This window comes from Callospermophilus lateralis, chromosome 8, assembly GCF_048772815.1.
Source record: "Callospermophilus lateralis isolate mCalLat2 chromosome 8, mCalLat2.hap1, whole genome shotgun sequence".
NCBI classification, from domain to species: Eukaryota; Metazoa; Chordata; class Mammalia; order Rodentia; family Sciuridae; genus Callospermophilus; species Callospermophilus lateralis.
This window is the reverse complement of record NC_135312.1, coordinates 137,009,755-137,037,439: the sequence shown is the minus strand read 5'-3', so window position 1 is coordinate 137,037,439 and position 27,685 is coordinate 137,009,755. Positions and strand designations below refer to the sequence as shown.

Sequence of the window (27,685 nt, the reverse complement as noted above, 5' to 3'; positions counted from 1 at the left end):
GGAGGACTTGGGGGGATGAGGGTGGGGGCTGCCCTGAGCTGCTTGTTTTTGGTTGAAACCTCTAACAGCAGTTCTGTCCTCAAACCTAGACCCCAGCACTAGACACTCTTTCCTTGGTGGTTGGGCCACTTTTTCTTTCACCTTGTGCAGTTTCTCATTGGATCTAACCAGGAATGGGGTCCTCTTTTAGGCTTTTGTGCATCCCAGCTCTGCATCCTCTTCCTGTAGGGCTATTGCCATTTGGACCCATCTAGAGTCGGAAACTTTTTTAGTGTCTCTTTAATTTCCTTAAGTTTTTTGATTTAACTTTGAAAATTCCCTTATTTTCTCCAACTAGTGTTGTCTTATGTGTCTCATTGGCATTAATTGATTGTTATTGGCATCAGTGTTAAATAAAGAGGGATACTTAACTTTATCACTTTGAATGGCTATTACAAACTGACTAATGGTTAACTGGTGGTTCTTGAGACAAATGGAATAGTTAATATGCCATTGTTAGTTTTGCATAGTTACTAAAGAGTTACTTAATTTGGCATTGATATTTATGTGTGCAAGCTGCCAGTTTAGAGTTGGGGTAGTGTATGTTTACACTGTGTATGTTAATAAATTATTATTTTTTGAGTTTGGCTTATATCAGTTGATAAAACTAATATGTAAAAGAGGGTGTCTTGACTTCAGAATATTCCATTTAGATAAAAGGGTAAGAATTATCGTAATGATATTTGGCATTGGAATCTTTCAAGACTTAGATTTAGAAAGAGAAGAATGCTTTTAGACTTATAAGAAATTTATTAGGAAGAAAGTTTTATTGTTTAATTTCTTGTTCATGGAAAAATTAGCTAACAGAAACTAGTGACTTTTTGTGTTTTAACTTCTCTTTGAAAATTAATTATAGCTGGAATAAATATTATAATTTCATGCTTGTAACACTTTGACAATATTTATAATTGTTTTAAAATTGTGACAAGAGAATTAAGAATTAAGGACTTCCTGTGTGCTGAGTTCCATATGTGGTAAATAAACACATATTGGGTGGGCTTCTTGCTGTCAGTTCATAATTTAGTGAGAGAGACATTTACCTAAACAATTAATGTCATGAAATGGTAACCTTCAGAATCTACAGTTCTTGATTATTGATTGTATGTGAGAAACGAGAAAGGGAGAGAGTCAAAGGTGATTAAAATTTTACTTTCAGTAATTGACAAATGAAAGTAACCTACTCTGGAGAGGAAGAGAAGCAGGTTGAAGGTGAATTGGGATTTAGACATGAGAACAGATGCTGAATTGGGATTTAGACAAGTTGGGTTTGAGAATGCCTCTGGGCAGAGGGTAGATGTAGCTAAAAGGAGTTGGTGTATATAGGCTTGTCGCTCAGGAGAAAGCTTGACATTAAAAACCAGGCTTTGAGGTTCTGCAGAGAAGTTGATAAGGAAGAGTGAGAGTGTGGGAGTGGTCAGTGTGTGTGTGTGTGTGTGTGTGTGTGCGCGCGCGCGCCCAAGCACACTCACACTTGATGGCATGCTCTGTGAGAGCCATAGTGGCGCCTACAGTGGAGTTCTGAAGAAACATGTCACTTTTTCCCCCTCTAAATGAATGAATTGTGGGGAAGGTTTTATTATACTGTTTTTTGAGAACAGCTTGAATTCTGTTTCCTTCTCTGCCAAGCCCTCTCACTTTTTAGGGATTTTGCTTTTATGCTGCATTTCTTGACTCGGATTTGATTCCTGTTTTCAAATTCTTTGAAGTGTTTTCCCAGAATGGCCTTCTCCATGTGCTGAGGGTGTACTTTTTTTTTTCTTATTAATTTTCAAGATCCTTTACTCATGTTACTGTATAAGTAATTGTATCTCAAGTGAGTTTGGGTTTTTATGAGTGTATTCCCTAACGTTTAACCATAGTTAACACTCAGGTTAACTTGCCCTCCCCAGACATTTCAGAACTTATAAAAACTTGATTTGAATTATAATAGCCAAAAGTACTAGGCAGGTGTCAGACACTTTTAAAAAGCCCTTGGGAAGCCTGGAAAGAACCCAGTGGTGATTAAAGGGGTAAGATTGCAAGAGCATGAGGTGTAAATATTGTCCTTGAATTTGTGACTGATGGGGTGTCTTAGAATGAAACATAGTAAAAGGTGAGTCAGGTCTGGTTCTCACAGAAGGTGAGTCAGGTTTATTTCTCATTAGGTTAATGGAGCAGCTGGGCAAATATTTTCACGTATATTTATGATATTTTTATTGTTTTGTAAACTTGAACAGTGGAAATCTTGGCTTTGGGATGCTGAAAGTAACACTGTTCCCAAATGAGCCAGTTTGTAGAGTTTGGTCCTGGCAGTTTCTCTTGCTCACTCATGTCAGTGAAGTGAATGTAAGCTTGGAGGCACCTCGTGGCACAACTAACTTACTGTGGATTTAGGAAAGCAAAATTGGAAAGTAAATATTTTATCTAGATTTACCAACTTTATTGTAGGCATTTATAATTAATTTTAGGAGGTAAACAACTTAAGAACAAATGTGGGACTCATGGGCCAGGCTATATTCATCTGAACCTTAAAGTTACACATAAATGGGTCCCTTGGTGGTAAAAAATATTAGTAAAATTTTTATCTTCAAATTAACCCATACAGGCATCTGTTTTGAAAAAATTTCATTGCTCACCATTAGTACCTTTGAATTTGAATTGCTGGTACTTTTACAATTGTAATAAGGCATTTACCTTTTCTTTTAAGGACTTGGAACAAACAGGACAGCATGATTTATAGAAAGAGTACTGATCTGGAGGCCCAAATCCTGCATTTTTATCATCTTTTATGCAGTTGAATTTGTTCTAGGACTTTTTGGCAGGTTATTATTCTGCTTTTTTACCCTTTTGTTTGCATCAGATTTTAAATGAGGTAGGTTAGACTGACTCCTAAAGCCCTTTTACTAATACATTTTTTGAGTAGTGTCACAAGGCTTATTAATTTTTAATCTTTTGCTTTTTACCCTGATGGTCGCTAAGCATTTGGGGCAGTTCCTCTAACTGCCAAATTTAAAATTAAGAAATTTGAATTTCAGTTCCATCATTTATTAAAATTAAAATGTGTGACTTTGGATACATTAATTCACTCTTTTCATTTAATTTTTTAAAAATAAAATTATGATAATATACCACTCAGAGGGCTATTACAAGCAATAAAAGAGATTGTATTATTTCCTTTTTTGTTTCTATAACAAAATACCCAGAGCAGGCTAACTTAAAAGATGAGAAAATTACTTAGCTCAGTTTTGGAAACTGAAAGTTCAAGATTGGGTGGCCTTTTGGTTTGGATTCTGGTAAGGATCTAATGGTGGGTGGCATCAGAATGAGAGTAAGATTACATTATGGAAAGGAAGTCCAGAGAGTGATTTAGAGACTGGGCTCATTCTTACAAGAGCTCACTCCCAAAGAGCTCAGTGATGCCAGGAGAGCTGGCTACTTAATCCCTTCTGAGGCCAGCTCTCTCAGACACCTGTGTGCCTCCCAGCAGGCCCTACCTCTTAAAGGGCCCACCGTCTCTCAGCATCGCCACACTAAACGCTTCCACATGAACCCTGGGGACACACTTAGACCATAGCCAAACAGGACCAGGGATAATATATATTAAACATTTAGCAAGATTTCATAAAATTGGCTTATGCTAATCGTTGCTCCCTTCTGGTTTTACGAAATAAAAACCTCAGAGGGAACAAAAAATGTGTTAGCACATCTATGCTCTGTTAAGTGTTCTCTTAGTGGCAGAGTAAAATATCGTGTATATCTTGACACTGAATGTAAATTTCTGCAAATCTGTTTCAGAATACAGTGATTTGTAGCAACTTGAACTTTTAACTAAAAATAACCTTCCTTATTGATAAATTGCTCTGACTTGTTAGATTCTAGACCAGTGCCACATAACAGTTCAGCTACCTGGATTGCTTTAAGGTTCATCAGCAAGAGTGCAGAAAAAAATCTTTTCAAGGGGCTCCACCATGGTCTTTTATCACTGCCATCACTTGTTGGTAACTCTGAACTCAAATTATTTCAGCCCAGATTTTTTTTCACAGTGCTAAATTCTCAGGTTAAATTTTCAGATCTTTTTGATTTTCTTCTCTCTCTCTCTCTCTCTTTTTTTTTTTTGGTTTTTGGTCTTTGTTTTGGAGAAACAAAGCGTTGCCACTAAGCGTCCTGTAGTCCACTGCTGTGGGAGTGGAGCAGTCGTTCTTTAATTGGTTCAGGCTGTTTGCTCTATTTTCATATTTTCAACAGAATATGAAGTCTGTACACTGTATTTTTAAACCATATTATTTTTTTTACTAAAAATGCCAAGATCAGTTACATTATACTTAGCAAAGAAGAAATCATGAAGTAACTGTAATCTTTTACTTTCCAACATTGACATTAAGTCATTCCTCTTCTATAGAACCAGTCTGTAGAGAGTGATGACCATTTCTCATGTTCTCGGCCTTTTCCCTTCAGTTAAGACTGCATGATTACAAAGCAGTGTATTTCCTTTGAATTATATTGCCTGCTTAAAGAAATGTCTTCACTGTGTAACTTTGTAGAGATTAGTTACAAGAACAAAAACAATACGGAGTTAGCATGCAAGTATAATCAAAACAATGACACCAGCAGTGTCCCTTCAGATCTTTGTCAGGCCATAACTTGCCTAATTAGTTGCTCTAAACTAAATAAAATCAGCATAAAAATTTCTTACCATATCCCACCTCCAATAAAATTAATTATCTAAAGATTATTTTATCTAATTATCTAAAAGATATTTTATTGTCTATGACTGATCCTTGTTTTACTCATTTCCTTAATTCTATGCCAATGGTCCTTTTAGGTAGATGTGTAATTCCACACTTGCATTAGGAATGGGGGCAGTCCTTGCTTCCCACTATAGTGCAGGGCTGTAAAAATGATTTTGCAAGGTGAAACTATGCAGAATGATCTTAGTAATCAGTGGGAAAAATTGCAACTGTTGCATTAACTTTAAAACATTTGTCTGGATTTTGAGAACACTCAGTCTTGGCTAGAGCTGTTTTATGCTGTGTTTGAGTCTATATGATAGCTTCCTTGCTGGTCTCCTTGCTCGGAGCCTCTTCCTTTGTTGTGTAGTCTTCCATTCAGAGTCTTGTGTCCTAATACTCCATCTGTGAGGACATTACAATTTATATGTTTATTTTATATTAATGCATTTTAAAAGAGATTTCCAGGATTATTTTTAATCATGAACCTTGCTTCAGTATTTTTGTGCATGTTTCCTCATGTATATATACAAGAGTTTACCTAGTGTACATGTACCTAGAAGTAGTTACATGTACCCCAGAAATTATAGGCCCCCAGAGCCCGAAGTGTACTGTGTGATTCTTAACACTTCATCCCCCATGGTCTGCATTTTGTGGGAAATGCCTAGGTTGATTTACATTGCCCATCCCTGTACACAGTTTATCCTGTTTCTGAAAATAAGCTTATAAATTGAGTTGGTATTAAATTTTACTACTATTTTCAAGATCCTTTAAAAAAAACAAGAACATTGTGCCTCAGCATAGCTAAGATTTTATTGTTTGTTGTTGTTTGTATTGGAGATTGAAACAAGGACCACTTTACCACTGAATTATACCTCTATCCCCCTACCCACTTTTATTTTGAGACAGGATCTCTCTAAGTTCTGAGACTGGCCTTGAACTTGTGATCCTCCCACCTTAGCCCCCTGATTTGCTTGGATGGGATCATAGATGTGTGCTGCCATGCCTGCCTGTCTTTATTCACATTAAATCTACTTGAGGGTTGGATTATTTAAGAAGTTGAGATAATTAAATCATAGTGATGAAGTTGGATTCATGAAGTCTATAGTATATTTGGAGAGAAATAAGTTTAATGAATTTTATTATGTAAGCATAATTGCTTAGAGACAATTTAAATACCAATGTACAGATGGTTGATAAACTAATTATGAATACATTTCATCTTCAAAAACACTGTTCTGAGTAGTTTCCTTGCAACTACTTAGCAGCTTTGTTCATGTATTCCCTAGCCTAGTTATTATTGCTAGATTTCAGCCTGAGAGGTGGAAGTACCTTAAATGATAGGTAACGTCATTTTAGATTTTTATAATAGCCCATTTCATACATCTGGCCCCACTTAACCTCAATTATCAATTTTTAGACAATGTCTAATCTATTGTCTGAAAGAGCTTCTAAAAATTATTAGTTGTCTTCGGTTAATAAAAATGTCAGGCAGAAGGATAAAATGGCCTCTGTCATTACTTAGGATTCCTGTGTTGATGCCATCTGATGCCTTATCTTAATCAAACATGATGAGTGACAGTGCCCTTGGGGCAGCAGGGTTTTGTCAACTTGAACTTTGAGGTGCTCTTCTCATCCTTTACTGGTTTTTGTTGATTTTTCTTAAACCCTGATCCTCTGTGTTCTAACCTGTGCGTTTGTTACATTTTTTCATATTTTAAGCTTTTTGAAGTGCTCATTGTTTTGATTCAGGCCTTTCTAACAAATCCACTTGTTTCTCACAACTCTGGAGACTGGAAAGTCTGAGACCAGGGCTGGCACTTGGTTTTCAAGTGGCTGACTTGGAGTTTCTTCGGTGGTGGAGTCAGAGAAAGCTCCGGCTCTGCATGTCCCCTTACAAAGATACCTGCATTTAGGAGAGTCCACCCTGGTGACTTGATCACTCCTCCCCACAGCCCCTCTCTCCTGATAGCATTGTTAGGATTTCAGTAGGTGAACTGTGGGAACATTCAATTCATAAAAACAGTGTGCAGATCAAGAATGTACCTAATAGAGAAGATGGCTGCGAAAGGAGTGCAGCACTCCCGTGTACTGCGTCACTGAGCAGGAAAAAGACAAGGTAGAATGGATAAAAGCTAGCTTGTTAGGAATTTCCAGCAAAATTGGGGTGCTCCGAAACCTAGAGGAAGGATTTCCATTGCATAAGGACCTGCTACTGGAGCTCAAACGCGAGAGATTTGTCCGCACGGAGGGTCACGCTGCGTATGCAGCAAATCGCCCTGCGGCCAGAGTCTGCGGCGCTCGCTGGGAAACGACGGTAAGATAACAATGCAAAGATACAGTGCTACGGATTCTGCAGGCTCCCACCAGCTGTGCAAATACTGTACTCAGAGCTGAATTCTGGGCTTGAGACGGGGAAGGAAGCCATCCAATTCGGTTCTCCACATCGGTCAGACCACAGAGGAAGCCAGCGGCCACCATCTTGGAGAGCTGACGTCATCATCTCTGTTTTTTTTTTTTTTTTTTTTTGACTGATCACAGCTCTTTCAGCTGTAGATCAGCGGGGAAAACTTAAGGGCCCCTCCCAGCTCTCCTGTGAGCGCAATAGCCAGACCGAGGGCGGCACGGAGCCGGCGGTAGCCGCGGCTTCAGCGAGGGAGCCGGCGGCAGCGGCGGCTGCGGCGAGGGAGACGGCGGGAGCTGGGGCTGCGGAGAGGGAGCCGGTGGCAGCCGGGGCAGCGGCACGGGAGCCGGCCGGAACCGGCGGGAGCCGCAGCAGCGGCGCGGGAGCCGGTGGGAGCCGCGGTGGTGCTGGCACAGGAGCCGGCGGGAACCGCGCGGCGCGGGACTCCCAGCTACCGCTCCCACCAGTGCTGACAACTGAGGTCTCTTGCACCGACTCGCCTTGGCATGGGACTCACGGCTACAGCTCCCACCGGTGCTGACAACTGAGGTCTCTTGCATCAGATACGGGGGCGTGGCTACCAGAAGGTAAGCAAGTTTGCTGGGGGTGCTCAGCCCCAAGCTCTACAAACTAAGGGCCTGAGGGAGGCAAACAAGGAGAGTGTGCCCAGGCACTAATGAAACAGCTGCTCCACGTGTGTGCAAGGTAGGCAGAACTGTGACCACCGACAAAACAGGTCCAGTGGACTGCCAGACACATCGCTCAGATTGGGGGAGGGGCAGAGCCGCCGGGCGCCTGCAAGTTAAGCAGACCTGCGAATCACCAGTTGATCAGACCCAGCAACCGCGGAGCGGCAGAGCCACCCCGGGCCTGCAAGGTAGGGGCACTTGCCACCCACTGGCAGGTCAGGCCCAACAAATTGCGGAGGGGCACAGCTGCCCCACGAGCCTGCTAGGTAGGCAGAACCCTGACTACCAACAGAACAGGCCCAGAGGCCGGCCAGACACATCGCCCCGCCCCAGTTGGGGGAGGGGCAGAGCCGCCAGGCGCCTGCAAGGTAGGCAAACCTGCGTCTCACCAGCATATCAGGCCCAGCAACCCGCGGAGCGGCAGAGCTACCCCCGGGCCTGCAAGGTAGGTGCACTTGACACCCATTGGCAGGTTAGGCCCAGCAACTCTCGGAGGGACACAGCTGCTCCACGCACGTGCAAGGTAGGCGGAACCGTGATCACTGACAAAACAGGCCCAGTGGCCCGCCAGATACATCGCCCCAGTTGGGGGAGGGGCAGAGCCGCCACCAGCGCCTTTTAGGTAGACAGACCTGCAACCAACAGACAGAACAGGCCTAGTGGCCAACGGAGGGGAAAAGCCACTGCTCACGCCTGCAAGGTAGACGGACCTGTGACCACCGAAAGAACAGGCCCATCGAAAGTACAGGCACAGCGGCCTCCCGGCGTGGTAGGCACATTGCCTCAATTGGAGGAGGGGAAGAACCACCGCCAAAGCCTGCGAGGGAGACTTTGCAGCTATACAAGAGCAATATAAATATATAGGGGGAAAAATCAATAACACAACAGTTTCACCAAGCAGAAAGAAACGCGATCAATATGAAAAGACAAGGAAAGAAAGGACCACAAGCAATGCAGGTCAACTCAACTTTAGAAGAGGTAATTTCTGCAGCAGATGGAATGTCAGATAAAGAATTCAGGATATACATGCTTCAGATGATCTGGAGTCTCAAGGAAGACATTAGACAGCAAAATCAGTCAATGAAAGACCACTTCGACCACTTTGACAATCAATTACATAAACAAATCCAAGAAGTAAAAGATCAATTATACAGGGAGATAGAGGTTATAAAAAACAAACAAACAGAAATCCTGCAAATGCAGGAAACAATAAACCAACTTAAAAACTCAATTGAGAATACTACCAGCAGAGTAGAACACTTAGAAGATAGAACATCAGACAATGAAGACAAAGTATTTCAACTGGAGAAGAACATAGACAGCTCAGCAAAGCTGTTAAGAAACCATGAGCAGAACATTCAAGAAATATGGGATAACATAAAGAGACCAAACTTAAGAGTCATTGGGATACAGGAAGGTACTGAGGTCCATACCAAAGGAATGAGCAATCTATTCAACGAAATAATATGAGAAAACTTCCCAGACTTGAAGAATGAGACAGAATCCCAAATCCTAGAAGCCTACAGGACGCCGAATGTGCAAAATCATAAGAGATCCACACCTAGACACATTATAATGAAGATGCCCAACATACAGAATAAGGAGAGAATTTTAAAAGCTACAAGAGAAAGGAAGCAGATTACATTTAGGGGTAAACCAATCAGGATAACAGCTGATCTTTCAACACAGACTCTCAAAGCTAGAAGATCCTGGAATAACATATTTCAAACACTGAAAGAAAAGGGGTTCCAACCAAGAATTGTGTATCCCGCGAAATTAAGCTTCAGGATGGAAGATGAAATTAAAACCTTCCATGATAAACAAAAGTTAAAAGAATTTGCAGAAAACCATCTCTTCAAAACATCCTTGGCAAAATATTACAGGAAGAGGAAATTGAAAATATCAATGAAAACCAACAGCGGGAGGTAGTACAGTAAAGGGGGGGGAATAATCAAAGAGGAAAACAAACCATGTTTAGTAACATAAATAAACAAATATGGCTGGAAGAACAACCCATATCTCAATAATAACCCTAAATGTTAATGGCTTAAACTCACCAATTAAGAGACACAGGCTAGTAGAATGGATCACAAAACAAGACCCAACAATATGCTGCCTTCAGGAGACGCATTTGATAGGAAAAGACATACATAGACTGAAGGTGAAAGGTTGGGAAAAATCATATCACTCATATGGACTACGGAAACAAGCAGGAGTGTCCATACTCATATCAAATAAAATAGATTTCAAGCCAAAGTTAATCAAAAGGGATGAAGAGGGACACTACATACTTCTTAAGGGAACCATACACCAACAAGACATAACAATCATAAATATATATGCCCCAAACAATGGTGCAGCTATGTTCATCAAACAAACTCTTCTCAAGTTCAAGAGTCTAATAGACCACCATACAATAATCATGGGAGACTTCAACACACCTCTGTCACCACTGGACAGATCTTCCAAACAAAAGTTGAATAAGGAAACTGTAGAGCTCAATAACACAATTAATAACCTAGACTTAATTGACATATATAGAATATACCACCCAACATCAAGCAGTTACACTTTTTTCTCAGCAGCACATGGATCCTTCTCAAAAATAGATCATATATTATGTCACAGGGCAACTCTTAGACAATATAAAGGAGTAGAGATAATACCATGCATCTTATCTGACCATAATGGAATGAAATTGAAAATTAACGATAAAAGAAGTAAGGAAAAATCATGCATCACCTGGAGAATGAACAATAGGTTACTGAATGATCAATGGGTTATAGAAGACATCAAGGAGTTAATTAAAAAATTCTTAGAGATAAATGAAAACACAGACACAACATATCGGAATCTATGGGACACATTGAAAGCAGTTCTAAGGGGAAAATTTATTGCTTGGAGTTCATTCCTTAGAAAAAGAAAAAACCAACAAATAAATGATCTAATACATCAACTCAGAATCCTAGAAAAAGAAGAGCAAAACAACAGCAAAAGAAGTAGAAGACAAGAAATAATTAAAATCAGAGCTGAAATTAATGAAATCGAAACGAAAGAAACAATTGAAAAAATTGACAAAACTAAAAGTTGGTTCTTTGAAAAAATAAATAAAATCGACAGACCCTTAGCCACGCTAACGAAGAGAAGAAGAGAGAGAACTCAAATTACCAGCATACGGGATGAAAAAGGCAATATCACAACAGACACTTCAGAAATACAGAAGATTATCAGAAACTATTTTGAATCCTTATACTCCAATAAAATAGAAGATAGTGAAGGCATCGATAAATTTCTTAAGTCATATGATTTGCCCAGATTGAGTCAGGAGGATATTGACAACCTAAACAGACCAATATCAATTGAGGAAATAGAAGATACCATCAAAAGACTACCAACTAAGAAAAGCCCAGGACCGGATGGGTATACAGCAGAGTTTTACAAAACCTTTAAAGAGGAACTAATACCAATACTTTTCAAGCTATTTCAGGAAATAGAAAAAGAGGGAGAACTACCAAATTCATTCTATGAGGCCAACATCACCCTGATTCCTAAACCAGACAAAGACACTACAAAGAAAGAAAACTACAGACCAATATCTCTAATGAACCTAGATGCAAAAATCCTCAATAAACTTCTGGCGAACCGGATACAAAAACATATCAAAAAAATTGTGCACCATGATCAGGTAGGATTTATCCCTGGGATGCAAGGCTGGTTCAATATACGGAAATCAATAAATGTTATGCACCACATCAATAGGCTTAAAAATAAGAACCATATGATCATCTCGATAGATGCGGAAAAAGCATTCGACAAAGTACAGCATCCCTTTATGTTCAAAACTCTAGAAAAAATAGGGATAACAGGAACATACCTCAATATTGTAAAAGCAATCTATGCCAAGCCTCAGGCTAGCATCATTCTGAATGGAGAAAAACTGAAGGCATTCCCTCTAAAATCTGGAACAAGACAGGGATGCCCTCTCTCACCACTTCTGTTCAACATAGTTCTCGAATCCCTGGCCAGAGGAATTAGACAGACGAAAGAAATTAAAGGCATAAAAATAGGAAAAGAAGAACTCAAATTATCACTATTTGCAGATGACATGATTCTATACCTAGCAGACCCAAAAGGGTCTACAAAGAAACTATTAGAGCTAATAAATGAATTCAGCAAAGTGGCAGGCTATAAAATCAACACGCATAAATCAAAGGCATTCCTGTATATCAGCGACAAATCCTCTGAAATGGAAATGAGGACAACCACCCCATTCACAATATCCTCAAAAAAAAAATAAAATACTTGGGAATCAACCTAACAAAAGAGGTGAAAGACTTATACAATGAAAACTACAGAACCCTAAAGAGAGAAATAGAAGAAGATCTTAGAAGATGGAAAAATATACCCTGTTCATGGATAGGTAGAAGTAACATCATCAAAATGGCGATATTACCAAAAGTTCTCTATAGGTTTAATGCAATGCCAATCAAAATCCCAACGGCATTTCTTGTAGAAATAGAGAAAGCAATCATGAAATTCATATGGAAAAATAAAAGACCCAGAATAGCAAAAACAATGCTAAGCAGGAAGTGTGAATCAGGCAGTATAGCTATACCAGACTTCAAACTATACTACAGAGCAATAGTAACAAAAACAGCATGGTACTGGTACCAAAACAGGCGGGTGGACCAATGGTACAGAATAGAGGACACAGAAACCAATCCACAAAACTACAACTATCTTATATTCGATAAAGGGGCTAAAAGCATGCAATGGAAGAAGGATAGCATCTTCAACAAATGGTGTTGGGAAAACTGGAAATCCATTTGCAACAAAATGAAACTGAATCCCTTTCTCTCGCCATGCACAAAAGTCAACTCAAAGTGGATCAAGGAACTTGATATCAAATCAGAGACATGGCGTCTGATAGAAGAAAAAGTTGGCTATGATCTACATACTGTGGGGTCGGGCTCCAAATTCCTCAATAGGACACCCATAGCACAACAGTTAATAACTAGAATCAACAAATGGGACTTACTCAAACTAAAAAGTTTTTTCTCAGCAAAAGAAACAATAAGAGAGGTAAATAGGGAGCCTACGTCCTGGGAACAAATCTTTACTCCTCACACTTCAGACAGAGCCCTAATATCCAGAATATACAAAGAACTAAAAAAATTAGACAATGAGATAACGAATAACCCAATCAACAAATGGGCCAAGGACCTGAACAGAAATTTCTCAGAGGAGGACATACAATCAATCAACAAGTATATGAAAAAATGCTCACCATCTCTAGCAGTCAGAGAAATGCAAATCAAAACCACCCTAAGATACCATCTCACTCCAGTAAGATTGGCAGCCATTAGGAAGTCAAACAGCAACAAGTGCTGGCGAGGATGTGGGGAAAAGGGTACTCTTGTACATTGCTGGTGGGACTGCAAATTGGTGCGGCCAATTTGGAAAGCAGTATGGAGATTTCTTGGAAAGCTCGGAATGGAAACACCATTTGATCCAGCTATTCCCCTACTCGGTCTATTCCCTAAAGACCTAAAAAGAGCACACTATAGGGACACTGCTACATCCATGTTCATAGCAGCACAATTCACAATAGCAAGACTGTGGAACCAACCTAGATGCCCTTCAATAGACGAATGGATAAAAAAAATGTGGCATTTATACACAATGGAGTATTACTCTGCATTAAGAAATGACAAAATCATAGAATTTGGAGGGAAATGGATGGCATTAGAGCAGATTATGCTAAGTGAAGCCAGCCAATCCCTTAAAAACAAATGCCAAATGTCTTCTTTGATATAAGGAGAGTAGCTAAGAACAGAGTAGGGACAAAGAGCATGAGAAGAAGATTAACATTAAACAGGGATGAGAGGTGGGAGGGAAAGGGAGAGAGAAGGGAAATTGCATGTAAATGGAAGGAGACCCTCAGGGGTATACAAAATTACATACAAGAGGAAGTGAGGGGAAAGGAGGAAAAATATAAGGGGGAGAAATGAATTACAGTAGAGGGGGTAGAGAGAGAAGAGGGGAGGGGAGGGGGGAGGGGGGATAGTAGAGGATAGGAAAGGCAGCAGAATACAACAGACACCAGAATGGCAATATGTAAATCAATTGTTGTGCAAATGATGTGATTCTGCAATCTGTATATGGGGTAAAAATGGGAGCGCATATCCCACTTGAATCAAAGTGTGAAATATGATATATCAAGAACTATGTAATGTTTTGAACTACCTACAATAAAAATTAATTTAAAAAAAAAATAAAAAATAAAATAAAAACAGTGTGCAGAAGCCATTTTAAAGATCATTCTGCGAGGGTCCAGAGCTCTGAGCCCTGTGCGTCCTGCTGGGTGGGCTTCTTTGCGCTCATGGGTTGGCCAGTCTCTCGCAGATCTCGGCTCTTGTGTCGCAGCAGAGGAAAGCTCTGTTGCTGCAGTTTGCTAAGGTGTTCGCGTGGAAGTTGTTCAGCTACCAGTCAGATCCTGTGAGCTACCAAACAGCTGTGGGCTGGCTGGAGCTGCTGGCTGGGTGGCTGTTGGTCGTGGGCCCACCAGTTCTACAAGATGTCAGTGACTGGCTCTTGACCCTCCCCACGATGGTGGCTGTCTTCACTTTGGCATCTCTGAAAGAGTCACTGAGATCTCCATCCCAGCCATCATCTGCTTGGGGCTCCTGCTGCTGCTGGACATCTGCCATTCTTAGCCCAAGCTAAGAATGTGGTCATACACTCTAGGAAGAAGATTCTGAGTGCATTCAAGGAACCCTGGAAGTAGAGAGTCTCTACCTGTCACAGCAGGAACATGCTGGAATAGTCTTGTCACCTCCTTACCAATACGTTCCAGGTCTTCCAGTGTTGAAGGAGACATCTTGTCTACCTAGCCCTGGTTACTCTCTGCAACTATACTGCTCTCTTTTGAGGAACAGATATTGCACACACTGACATTCTTTATGTCATGTTAAAATAGAAAATTAGCACAAAAGAAATTTAAATCACTAAGACTCTAATATTTCAAAATTATCACTTTTAATGCCTTGGTAACTGTATTTCTTATCTTTTTCTATGCCTTTATATAGATTTATATATTTTTTAAATGAAAATGAGACCATATATCCTACTTTATTACCTACTTTTTAAAGCTAATATTTCTGTAACACCATTCCGTCTCTCTTACCTCGTTAATCTTGATGGCTGCATAGTATTCCATTGTAAGGATGAACTGAATTTAGTTTACCTTCCATGAGGAACTTTCAAGTTGTTCCCAATTTTTTGTGATTGTAAACCTCATAATAAATCATCTTTGCATACTTAAAAAGAAGACCATTTTGCTTCACTGGGCATGTTTACAATTTTTAAAAGGCTTTCTTATGCCTGTCATTTTGGTCTGGCTTCTGGTTTTTTTTTTTTTTTCCTTCTCTTCTTTTGGGTTAATTTTGGTACTCTTGTTTTATTTTCCTTGTTATTTTAGTAACTAACCCTCTTAGTTTTACTTTTTAAAAAATTTCCTGCTCAAGGACTTATACATAGGCATTTTCAAACAATACTCTTATCACTTTATAGTGTAAGATTCTCACATCTGTTAGAAATATTCGGATGCCGTAAGAAATCAGGCATGTGTTCAAAAATTACTTGGGAAGGCAAACTTTATTTTTGCAGAAGGGTGTGCTACTGAACAAAGTCTGGAAGGCAAGCCCACTTGGGACACACTCCACCTGTTTTTATCTCTAATATAACACCAATCCTGCTCTAAGAGGAGACGCCCGGGGTCATAGTCTGCACAATTGGACGACTTTAAAATTGGGGAGGACAAAGGGAAGGGCTGTAGTAAAAATGGCTGCGATTGGATCTTACATCCCAATTTTGCATTTAAGGTTAAATACTATTCTCTGATAATGGACCACCAGGCTTTCCATTTCTCACAAGTGCGCACTTTTTCTCCTTATATCTTTTGGTCTCATTTTCGTTTTGTCCTTGTGCCCTTGGTATTGCCATCCGTCTTCCTGCACCTGTTAACTTTCTGAGGTGGAAACCACTCACAGTAATGAGTTCCCCCCTTTTAAGGAGTTTGGATAGCCGTCCCGCTGATCAGGAGCGCTGATCAGCTCTGCCGAAGCTTGTCTTCTTCCCAGGTCTCGATTAAATCAAGTCGCCAGGCTGGAATCCATGAATTGCAAACTCCAGAGGAGTCTGAGCAGCAGCTCATAATAACCATATCAGGAACCCACCCACATGCATGCACACACACAAATAGGCCTCAACTTGGCTCAGCACAAACTTGTCACTCTGAGAGAGCTCTTTGAGGTTTTTATAAGGCACTTCTGTACAAAAACCCTTCTTTTATAACTTCCTAGTTTTACTTACTTTTAGGAGGACTGACACAAATGTACATCTTAAGTTATATTAAAAGAATTATTGTCTTATCTTTTAAATATATAGTCACATATACAACATATATAGCCAAAAATACTTTTGGTTATACTCTCCTGCCAGGTATTTAAGAACAAGTTGGTCAAAATTGACCCTTTTCCTCTCTGTTGTTAAAAGTCAGCTGAGATTTGTCAGGAAATTTTGAGAAGCTTCTTGGCTCCTTTAGCTTTTCCTCTACCAATTGTGCCATCTGCCAGGATGGGTGAGGGTCTTGCTGACTACATGTGGCTTCCTTTAGAAGCATCAGGGACATTTCCCTGTCCAGTGACCCTCCTGTTTGCAGAATGTGCACTGTTGGCTTCCTGTTCCCTGGGGTCTTCTTGTTCTCCTGATTGGGAGGTCAGGTGACTCACTAGAGTTGCAGGGCCCTTTGAGAGGTCCCATCCTTTGATGAATCCTGGCTGACCTTATGTTATAGTTAAAGCTTTGTCCGGGGTTTCATAAACTGACTTCCAGACCACTCACGTATAATCGAATCAAGCCTTTATTTAAGCACTCAGGTGGCGGCTGATCAGAACATAAAGCTGTTCCCCTGATCAGCCTTGAACAATTTCAAGGGCGCTTCTTATAAGCCTGAAAACCATAAAAGGGATGTTCAGGGGTCCAGCCAATGCAAGCAAGCCAGGTTACAGAAGCCGGAGAGTGCAGTCAAGTGGAGGGAAGCCTAACCAATCACAGCCCAGTCACCCCAGTTACAGAAACAGCCCCATTACCCTAGTTACAGAAACAATACCCCATTAGGTAGTTCCGTGTTCTTAAAGGTTTTTATAGCAAAAGGAAAAGAACATCCTGCCCCAGTCCTGACCCTTCTACTTGGCATGGTTGTTTTACAGGATGAAGTCATAAAACAAAATGGAGTCACATTTGCTCCTACTATCACACTTAGAGCACAAGGCCAAAATATTGACTGCTTTTTCCGTAACCCTTTTACTCTCTTGCCTGGGTTTTAACTTCAGTGTCTATAATTCAATGTCTATAATTTAACTTCAGTGTCTATTAAGTGTGTTACTCCTTCCATTTAATTGGAGTATCACTACTGGAAGTTAGCTTGTTACTGAAAGCTTGATTCTTGCCCCTCATGCCAATCCACTATCAAGGATATGGTTTTGAGAAAAGAAGTTTCATTTTGCTTTGCTAGCAAAGGAGAAACGCAGGGAACACCTGTCCCAGAGGCTGATTCTGTCAATGGGGAGAATCAAAGGCTACATTCAGCATGTTCTCTGTCTGAAGTTGTAATTCACTTGTTAATTTAGGGAGATGGTCATTTCTGAGATCTTCTGGTGCCATTTACAAGGCTGAATTACTTTCTTGCTGTGGTGCGTGTGTGCTCAAGGATAGATCATTCTGCCTAGGATGGGGAACAAAAAGTAATTTTATTTCCCTCAAGATTAGGGAGAAGGGAGAGAGGAAGAGAAAGAAATAAGTTGCAATGGCAAAGCAGTAAGGGCTATTTTCAAAGAAAAGTAGACCACTCACTGTTCCAAGCATTATATCCATGGCTTATTATCTCAAGTTAACTCACTTTGTTCTGTTAGAGGAAGTGCTGCTGCAAACACTACCAGGTACCAGTTATAACATTTTACAAGGAAAATACAAAATGAAGTTCTCAGGTGAAGTGGGACTCTTGACTAATTTTAGTAAAGTGTTTTATTTCTGAAGTTGATCTTTTTCTCTTAAATATCATTTTACAAAATTTTCATATATTGGTTCCCAAGTCTGTATGACTATCAGTTAACATAATACAGTATTACATCTGAAACCACAAATCAAACAAAAGCTAACAGAGCTTTTAAGTTTCTTTCTGTGGAAAAGGGAGCACAATGTTTCCATGTCATATTGTCAGCCTTTAAGTAAATCAGGCTCTCCTGATTACCTTTCAAACATATATTTAAATTACCATCCCAATGTATGAGTAACACAAAATTTTTATATATCACTTATTGATGACAGGTTGTTTTTGTCCAATTATAAAACATTAGATGACATAAATAAATACCCAGCTAAATTTGTTATTTTTATATAAGTCTGAAAGAGACTAACTCTGCAGATAAGTTTAGTTTGGAGAACACCAGCTTGGTAAAGTGTTCTCCTAAGCTTTACATTTTAAAAGACTTGTATACTTGGAGAACATGAATACATCTAATATAGCAAAAAAAAAAAAAGAAAAAAGACCATAATTATTAGTATTAAAATTACACTGATGTCTTTATATTAACTAAGTTTAACTTTTAAAAGAAAAATTTAAATCCATAGTGTAGGGTAACTATAATCCCAGGTCTGCATATGTTAGCAACACTGACAAAAGTCAAAAGTGTAACTTTAAATCTCTTATATAAGTTTAGAAAATAGTGTTGATGATGATCAGAAATAGACATATTTTGATGGATAAGAGCAGATCAATGTTTTAAGGAGCCCCTCTTGTTTTTAAACCTAGAGAATTAGCATATTAAAGGTTTTCCTTAGAAAAAAAATCTTGTGAATAACTTCGTGCTGATTATATCCAACTTAATCATATACATGAATTATTTTTAATTTACCTTCTACAATCCTTTTGCAGCTTACCTAAACATTCTACAAATTGTTTACATCCTTGGTTTTGTCGCCTTTCATCTTTAACATAAGAATATACTTTGCCATTCCTTCTAAATCTTCATATTAAAATATATTTTTATATTTATAACTTTTTAATATCTCTATTCTAGTTTTAGACCCTTTCTTAAATTTATATTCTGAAACAATCCTAATTAAATTTCTGAATTTAAGCAAATCCTTTTTAATAAGGTAGAGTTGTTTTTCTTTTTCAGAGAACTTTAAAATAGCTGAAACTTTTGTACTGTTTGTATATGGAATTATACCTGTTAGATTTTTAAGTCTTAATAACCTTGCTTTCAGTGAAGACCCAGAAACAGGAGTCTGTTTTCTCATTTACCAAAAACTTAAACACATTTAATAGACCCGAGTGTATTGTCTTACAGCATTCAAGAAACCAAGAATACTTGCATTCATATCTAGCAGTGGCTGTTTTAGTATTTTAACTTTGCAAATTAATTAGATGTATTTTCTAACACATTTATGAAGATTAATTCTATTTATATTAAAACTTATTTACACATTTTTAAACTTAGGTTATCCATGGAAACCAGGGTATCAGACAAGTGTAATTAACAGTTTAAGTCAGTTTTCCTGCCCAAGAAAAATCCTTAAAAGCAGTAGACATTGCACTTCAAATATTTTGTAAAACCAATGTTTTCTTGATTGGCCACCTAGAAAAACGTGTGGGTTAGTAATTTAAAAGACATCTTTTTATCTATTGAACCAATTTAAATTGAACTCTTTCTGAAAGGTTTAAGTCATGTGAACAAAAAAGCTTTTGGATCCTTTTTATGAGCTCTTATTTATCTATATGCCAAATTTGATAACATGTAAACAATATATAGACAAAAACACATATGTAGACACAACATACAGTACACTGGTGTGTACGATTACATATAAAAACCAACAGGATAAAAGATTTTTAGCTTTTCCTTGAATACTTGAGCTCTGAATAAAGACAGCAGGCAGAGCAGAATAGAGGGCTAAAAACTAGTTAGAGAAAAACTGATTGGAACAAAATATTAATTTAGGTACACAGGATCCAATGTGAATTCATCACAAAAACCATGAGCTCAAACAAGACAGAGCTCTGAAAACGGCGACATAGATGTCATTGCTCTAGTAAACGAGAACATGGAACATCTGCGTCAGGCCAGAGGCACTGTGGATCATGCTGGAGTCAGTCCAGACAGTTAAAGAATGAGGGGTTTGTCCCTAATATAGCACTGCCCTGTGCTCTGATAGGAGTAGTTTGGGGTTAAAATTTACGTGATTAGCTAATTTTAACATTGGGGCAGGCAGAGGGAAGGGCTATAGTTAAAATGGCTATGATTGACTCATATCCCAATTTTGCATTTAGTGCTAAATAGTATATTCTGAAAATGGACCACCAGACTTTCTGTTTCTCACACATCAATATATGTTTCTTTCCTTTGCTATATGCATCTGTTTTACCTCTGCACATAACTTCTAGTCTACAATGTGTTGTTATTACTTTCATTTTAGTCAATTATTTTTTAAAGAAATTAATAAAAAAGGTGGTTTCTCTTTATTTCCCCACATGTTGATTATTTCCAAGACACTTTATTTCTTTATATAGATTTGGATTTCCATTTGTCACAAATGCGCATTGGGCTTTGGAACTTTCTCTGAAGCCCCTTGTAGTGGAGGTGCTCTGGCCCCAGGTTCCCAACCTGGGTTATCCGATGGTGTCTTTCCTTTACCTTCAGTTTTTCAGGATATACCATTTTAGCTTGACAGCTTTCTTTGTTCTTACAGCACTTTTGCATTTTCATTCCATTGTCATTGGCTTCCCTTGTTAGTAGAGTCTTTATTTGCATATAATGTATGTCCTTTGATTTATGATGTTCTCTTTATTACTGGATTTTAGCAATCATTACATACTTGCTGTGGTTTACTTAGTGGGGTTCATTGAGGTGTTTTGGATCTGTGTTTGTTTTGTTTTTTGGTACCAGGGTTTGAACCCAAGGGTGCTTAACCACTGAGCCACATTCCCAGCCCTTTTTAATGCTTTATTTAGAAACAGGGTCTCATTGAGTTGCTTAGGGCCTTGCTTACATTGCAGAAGCTGGCTTTGAACTCATGATCTTCCTGCCTCAGCCTCCCAATCCACTGGGATTACAGGTGTGTGCCACTGTGTCCAGTTTTTAAAAATCCAAATATAATATTTTTTATGTGTGTGTGTGTGTGTATGTATAAACCAAATGAATATTTTTAACCTATCTCCTTTCACTGTTGTCTGGATGTCGAATTATGGTATCTTAGATGTTGTGGTGCTGTTACAGACCCCGGAGGCCATGTGCTTTCATTTTGTGTGTGTGCGCTTTGGCTTGAGTGGTTGTTCTGCCTTAAGATTTGTTGGTATTTCTCTTCTTCAGTAATGTTTGCTGTGAGCTCATTTGGTGCATTTTTCATTTCATGTATTATGACTTTTAATTCTTAATGATTTTAATATTTTATTTTTGAAAAATTTATAATATGTGGTTTTAAGACATGTATGCTGTTTTGTCACTCTGTTATTTCTGGGTATGTTTGTATTTGAACCTTTTTTCCCATCTCCAGTATTTCTATGCCTGTGGGTCAAGATTTTTTCCTTTCATTTATTTGAATTTTATAAACTTGAATTTGTACCGTCTCCAACTTCATTTCATTACAATGAAATTCTTTCTGATTTCCTTTTTCTATTTACAGCTCACCTCTTTAGTAGTGAAAACTTGGCAGCTGTTATCTGTGAGTCCTTCTGGATAAGATCACATTTGCTGCCTGTCCCTGTTCTCTCTCTGTGGACGTGCTCCTTCCCCTGTAGGTTCTGCTGGTGTCAGGGTGCTGTCACCGACACCTTTCTTACTGCTCTTCACCCCACTGACTTTGCAGCCTGTGCTGGGCTGCTTCTCCCCAGGATGTGATTCTTGGCCCATCAGGAGGCCATCCTTTCACAAGCGTGTTCATCCTGTTCTACTCATCCTTGTGGCCCTTCCTTGACATCCTTCTCACCCTACCCCTGGCCACCGCCACTCCCTGATGTTTTATCAGGTGGAGCTGCAGTGTGCTGCAATGTTCATGGACTCCTTAGCCATCTGGCTTGGAGTCTGTTGCAGTCTCTTTAGGCTGCTAGGGGGGAATACCATAGGCTGGGGATGACTTATGAGCAACAAGTTTATTTCTTACAATTCTGTAAAAGTATGTTTACCGAGATTCCTGCAGTTCAGGAAGTCCAAGGTAAAGGTGCTGGTTTATTCATTGATAAGGGTTCTTCCTAATTCATAGATGGTCATCTTTTTCACTGTATCTTTATGTGGTGGAAGAAAGGAGAGCCCTCTCTGGGGCCTCTCTTACAAAGGTACGGATCTCATTCATAAGGGCTGTGCCCTCATGACTGGATCATTTCCCAGAACCCACCCTTCCACATAATTTCTCATCGGGGATTAAATTCTAGCCTGGGTTTTGAGAGAACACAAACATTTAGACCATAGCAGATTCTTACTCCCTTCTTTTGCCAACCACAGTGCCCTTTCACACCCACCTCTGTCTCCTGTTTCTTTAGCTTCACCAAATAACTTTTGGATTGCATAACTGATTATTTGGATGGAGTTTGTATAAAATATAATTGTATATAAAAAGTTGTTGGCTGAGTATTTGTATGATGTTAAGCTTCTTCATAATTTCCTTTTGTTCCTGAACTAATTAACTATTATGTTGTAATCTTCCTGATACAATTTTTTTGTTTATACAGGCAGTTAGGGTAGGGACCCATCACCTTAGTCAAACCAGGGTTGAGGGATGACGTGTTTCTCCTCTATTCTAGTTGGAAAAGTAAAGTATGTTTACTGAGAGTCCTCCTCCTGGATGCCCCTGAACTCTAGACTGTGGTGCTCCTCTACTCTGTAAGTGCCAGGTTCTCTGTATTTTCTTTCAAAAGGTGTATTTTGAAACACCTGGGTGGGAAAGTGGTGCCATGTGTTGGGCTTCTCTTGCTCACTTCTTTGGTGCCCTCTTGTCCTTTCCGTCCTAGTTACCTTGGGACCTTCCCAGAGCCTTGGTGCCTTTCTCCACGACCTTTTATAACAGTGCTGGGTCATAAGTTTGGTTTAAAACAAATTAGTCCATAGTACTTTATATTTCTAATTGAAAAAAATTGGTAAAATTGCCATTCAAAAGATTTAACAGATTTGTTCTTTTGAGCTTGGTTGAAATCATAAAAGATTCTATAAGGAAAAATGGTGTATTTCCACAGGCAGAATGACAGCTTGTTAAAAGTTGTGAACACTGGAGGATTCCATTTCATCTGAGCATAGGGATTTGATATTAAGTATTTAGAATCTTAATGTGTTTGTGAAGGATGAATTGTCTTGGACAAATAAGAATTATGACTTCTCTACTTGTCAAAATTCTGATTAGTCTTTTGATTGGCAGTTTGGACTTTGGAATTTTTTCTGTGAAATCTTGGAACCTGAAATTCCTTTTCTCATTTCACTTCTCATATGATTCCAAAATTTCCCTTCCTGCATGCTGTTGTACTCGCCTGTTTTTTTTTTTAAAGCAGCCCCTTATACTCAAGATTTTTTTCTCTTCTAGTGTATCAGCTTTCTCCTTGTCTAACTGGGTGCTAAGATACCCCAGGCTTTCTTTCAGACTCTGGAATTATTCTTCCTTTTGTTTGCTACCCCCTCCCACTCCTGCATCTTTGAACACAAGTATCAAAGTTACTGTTGATTAATGCCTGAGACAATAGTAGAAGCATATTGATTCAGCTATTCTAAATGATTGAACACAGTTATTACCTCATTGTTGTTCAGGGTTAATTCCTTTACTAGAAAGGAATCTTTGTTTCATTTATGCCCTTCTCTTTATTGTTATGATTTTTTTCTTGCTTTAGCTCCTCAGTTAAGCCATAAACTCATTGTAGGAACTTAATGAGTGTTGGTTGAATGATTTAGTGCCTTTATATGTCAGTCACTTCAGTTACTTTTAGCAAAGGGATTGAGATACTGGGTGCTTGATTGTGATCTTCCCTAAATTTGGTTTTGTGTGAATCTTTAAATTACAACTTTGAAGTCCTCATTGTAAATCAGTGCTTCTTTGACATTTTACATAGCTTAGTTAATACACATGGAGTGCTTCGAACAGTTCATGGAACATAGTAAATTTATAGTAAATATTAGTACTTATGAAGTGATTATAATGTGTTTTAATTATTTTGAAATGAAGTATTTTTAAAGAGCTACATGTTTTTGAGATTAGCTACTCTGAAAATATTGAAGATCCCTTTTCCATGATTAAGTCATTGTCATGGACACCAAAAGTAATGCTCTTAAGTTGAATTTGAATTATTCTTTTCATTATTCTCTCTCATCTTTGAATTCTGCTCTCTGCAATTGCTTTTTAGTGGCTTTGTCGGTATCTTCTCATTTCCATTTCACCATTTTGCCTTAATCCTGCCCCTCATTGTTTCACACCTTTATATTTTAAGCACTTCATTACTGGTTTTAGTTTCTGGCCTGTGTGTCTGTCCAGAGTCTCCTTCACATTGTGGCCAGAGTCACCTTTCAGGCAGTAGACCTATAACCCTTTCACTCCTCTGGAACCCTTCTGATTGCTTACAGGGTAAAATCTGCACTCATGTTTGACATTGCCTACCTCAAACTTTAAGTAGCTTTACTGGCTCCCTGCCTCTTTGCTCCACCTGTACTAGAGCCTTACCTGCGTAAGTTTTATTCACTTGTGTCAGTCTGTGCATAATGTAAAAGTCAGTGAACTCTGAATCAGTGGTATGTGTTGTATTACTAGGAGACCAGCTACCTTCATGGGACGCTCCTGTTGGAAGACTGATTATTAAAAATGGATAGAATTTTATTATTAGAGGCCTATGCCTTTTAGCCATAATACCCTCCTAAAATGCCTGGACACAAGAAGGAGCTAGAAATCCCATCAAACGGATGGAGTGCTGAGTTGTACATACTTGAAGGACGATTCAGACAGAGGCCGTGAATAAAGACTAGATACTGGAGACTTTTCACAGGGACAGGGTGATACTCTGAGGATTAACAGTGTGGGTGGTCCTAAGAGTTGGTTCTATCCCAGAGACCTTCTTTGGCTGGGACACTGGTGTTAAGAAGGGCATGTTTGGTTCTACAGAACCCTATAAGTTTTTCCCTGTGGTCTGGTTATGTGAGTGCAACTTTTATATTGAGAACATCCAGAGACTATAAGGTAGTGTCATGGTTACATGATTCCTATTCCATCTCCTTACTTTTTCAAGGCTCAGCATAGAACCATAAGAAGTATACACCTGAGGTTTTGCTTCTTGTCAGATAGGGTTATTGATGTAGTGGGTTTAGAAATAAACTAATATTTTAATACCTACTCAGTATTAGCCAGTGTTTAGCCTGGGAATCCATGGATGTTATCTTTTTGTTGGTCTTCCAGACTAGTCTGTTCTGTCTTCTTGCCAGCTGAATTGTAAAAACATGTATGTATGGATAGACAGATAATGAACGAGGCGTTAAAAAATGTTTAGTCACACAGTTTTTCCTTTGTATTGATACATGGCTTTAGAAACATACGAAGGCTTTAATTTTTTTATAATTTATTTTTAGTTGTAGATGGACACAATATCTTTATTTATTTATTTTTATATGGTGCTGAGGATTGAACCCAGGGCTTCACGCATGGAAGGCATGTGCTCCTCCACTGAGCTACAACCCCAGCCCCACTTTAATTTTTGAGTTAGAAATAATACCCAGAGAAAATAATCATGCTAATAGAGCTAATTTAATTAAAAGCAGATTTTCATTTACTTTTTCCTCTTGTGTATATTATTTCTCCATCATCAAAAGGAATGTATCTGGTTGCATTTATGAAGATAATGAACAGTTGTGTTTCCTTTTCATGCAGGGGCCTGAATTAATGAATAAGTATGTTGGTGAATCTGAAAGAGCAGTTAGAGAGGTAAGAAGATAGGCCATAAGTGGCATTTTTCACGGGAGGTCTACAACTTCTGTTATATATGGTTTCCATTTTGTTTTGGGTAACAGACTCTGAAATTTCCAAATCCACATTCTAGTGATATATCTTTTTCTTCAGGCAAATATATCTTATTTGAAAATGTAATTTTTGGTTTCAGCTGTAGTATTATACATATGTATTTAATATCATGGTATTACCTTTATTTTTAACCACGTAAAGATAATTTTTAAGAACTAACTGCATTTCTGTATTTTTTAAAAAAGACATGTCTGTGTAAAGGAGAACACAAGATCTCATGAGATTTAAATCTTCTAAACAAGGTGGACCTTTAAATTGGATAAACTTAGTATATGAAAATATCAGTGTACTGTCTGCTTATTTTGCCTCTTCCTGGTGATTTAGACAGCACCTCTTTCTTCACTCCTGTGTGTTGAAGGCAGGCCTTTGTTGCCAGTCCTGACTGAGGTGCTACTCCTTCATGTTGGGGAAGCTGTACAACTTAGTAAATTTGTGCACAGTCAGGGCATTTGGAATCAGCAGTTTGACCACAAGTCTTGACTTTGCTAATAATCAGTGTTTGATCTGCCTCACACAGGACACTGTGTGCTCACAGCAGCCACATGAGGATAGGAACACACAAAAAGCAATAGAATAGGCCCTCATTGGTGAAATACCTGGGTACCAGGAGATCAGGAATTGGAATACTTGATCATGAGGGGAAAAAAAGTCACTTTTTTCCCTTTAAAATGGAGATGATGTTAATTGGGCAAAACTTAATTGATAATGACAGGATGAAAAAGGTGATATTTATTCATATGTATTTCTATGATAATACTACATGTGATCCAAAAATTGGGGCCCGGGTTATAGGCAGCATATATTTGGTTTCCTTGTACCTGTACTGCCTTCTTTCTGGTGTCTTTCCACACAGCACTGCTGTGGCTCTCTGGCTAGGCTCTGATTGGTTTGTTTGATTGGCTTCTCCTCCATCCAGTCTGTGCTCCTCTAAAACTTGGCCATTTTTCTTGTCTTGGCTTTACATCAATCATTTCCCATCTAGTCTTCAAAGAAATGAGTAAGGTTTAAGGCTTTTAGGTATGTGAGTATTTTATGTGCAAATCTGTGGTGATTTCTCATATTATTGTGTGTGTGTGTGTGTGTGTGTGTGTGTGTGTGTGTGTGTGTGTTTAAATGAACGTGTTTGTGGTAGTTAACAAGAGCTTTCAGTTATTGAGCTCTTACTGTATTCCAGGCATTGTGCCAAATGCTTTTTGTCTTTTTCCCTCCCAGTTCTTAAAATCATCTTCTGAGGTACTAAGTAAGCATTTAGATTATCTCCATTTTATAGATGTGGAAATTGAGATTTAGAGAAGTAATTAACTGCTGAAGATTGCACAGGTTCTCTCAGTGGTTGAGCTGAGATTTTAGCAGGTTGCTTCTTGTTTACCTGCACTGTGTCCTGTGTACCTGTGTGAAAAGTTGGTCGTCTATAAGCACCATTAAGGAAGTCACTTTTACATCCACTATAAAGTCCTGGACATTTATTTTAGACTGTATATGAAGTGATTGGGCTGCATGAATAGTACATAATAGATTTTGTTCTCAATGTAGTTTTCAAATAGTAAACAACTACAGAATTTTATGATACTGGCTAATGTGGTACTCTTTCCACCAGATTTTCCGAAAAGCAAGAGCATTGGCTCCTTCCATTATTTTCTTTGATGAACTTGATGCCTTGGCAGTTGAAAGGGGCAGGTAAGAAATACTTTTAAAAATTGCTATTAAATATTAGTATTTACAATATGGAGCAAATAGCATTTCTTAAA

General features: G+C 38.8%; 1 protein-coding gene across 4 annotated transcripts in view; it reads left to right on the top strand.

The window, feature by feature from the left end:
• The window catches only part of Afg2a (AAA ATPase AFG2A), a 265,443-nt gene that overhangs the window by 71,250 nt on the left and 166,508 nt on the right, over window positions 1–27,685 (top strand). For 3 of the 4 annotated variants that reach the window (XM_076863930.2, XM_076863927.2, XM_076863929.2), the window contains 2 exons: window positions 25,788–25,841; window positions 27,535–27,614. In XM_076863930.2, coding sequence (XP_076720045.2) covers window positions 25,788–25,841; window positions 27,535–27,614 — 134 coding nt within the window. The remainder of the gene's footprint in view (window positions 1–25,787; window positions 25,842–27,534; window positions 27,615–27,685) is intronic. The other variant, XM_076863928.2, reaches the window with a different exon arrangement.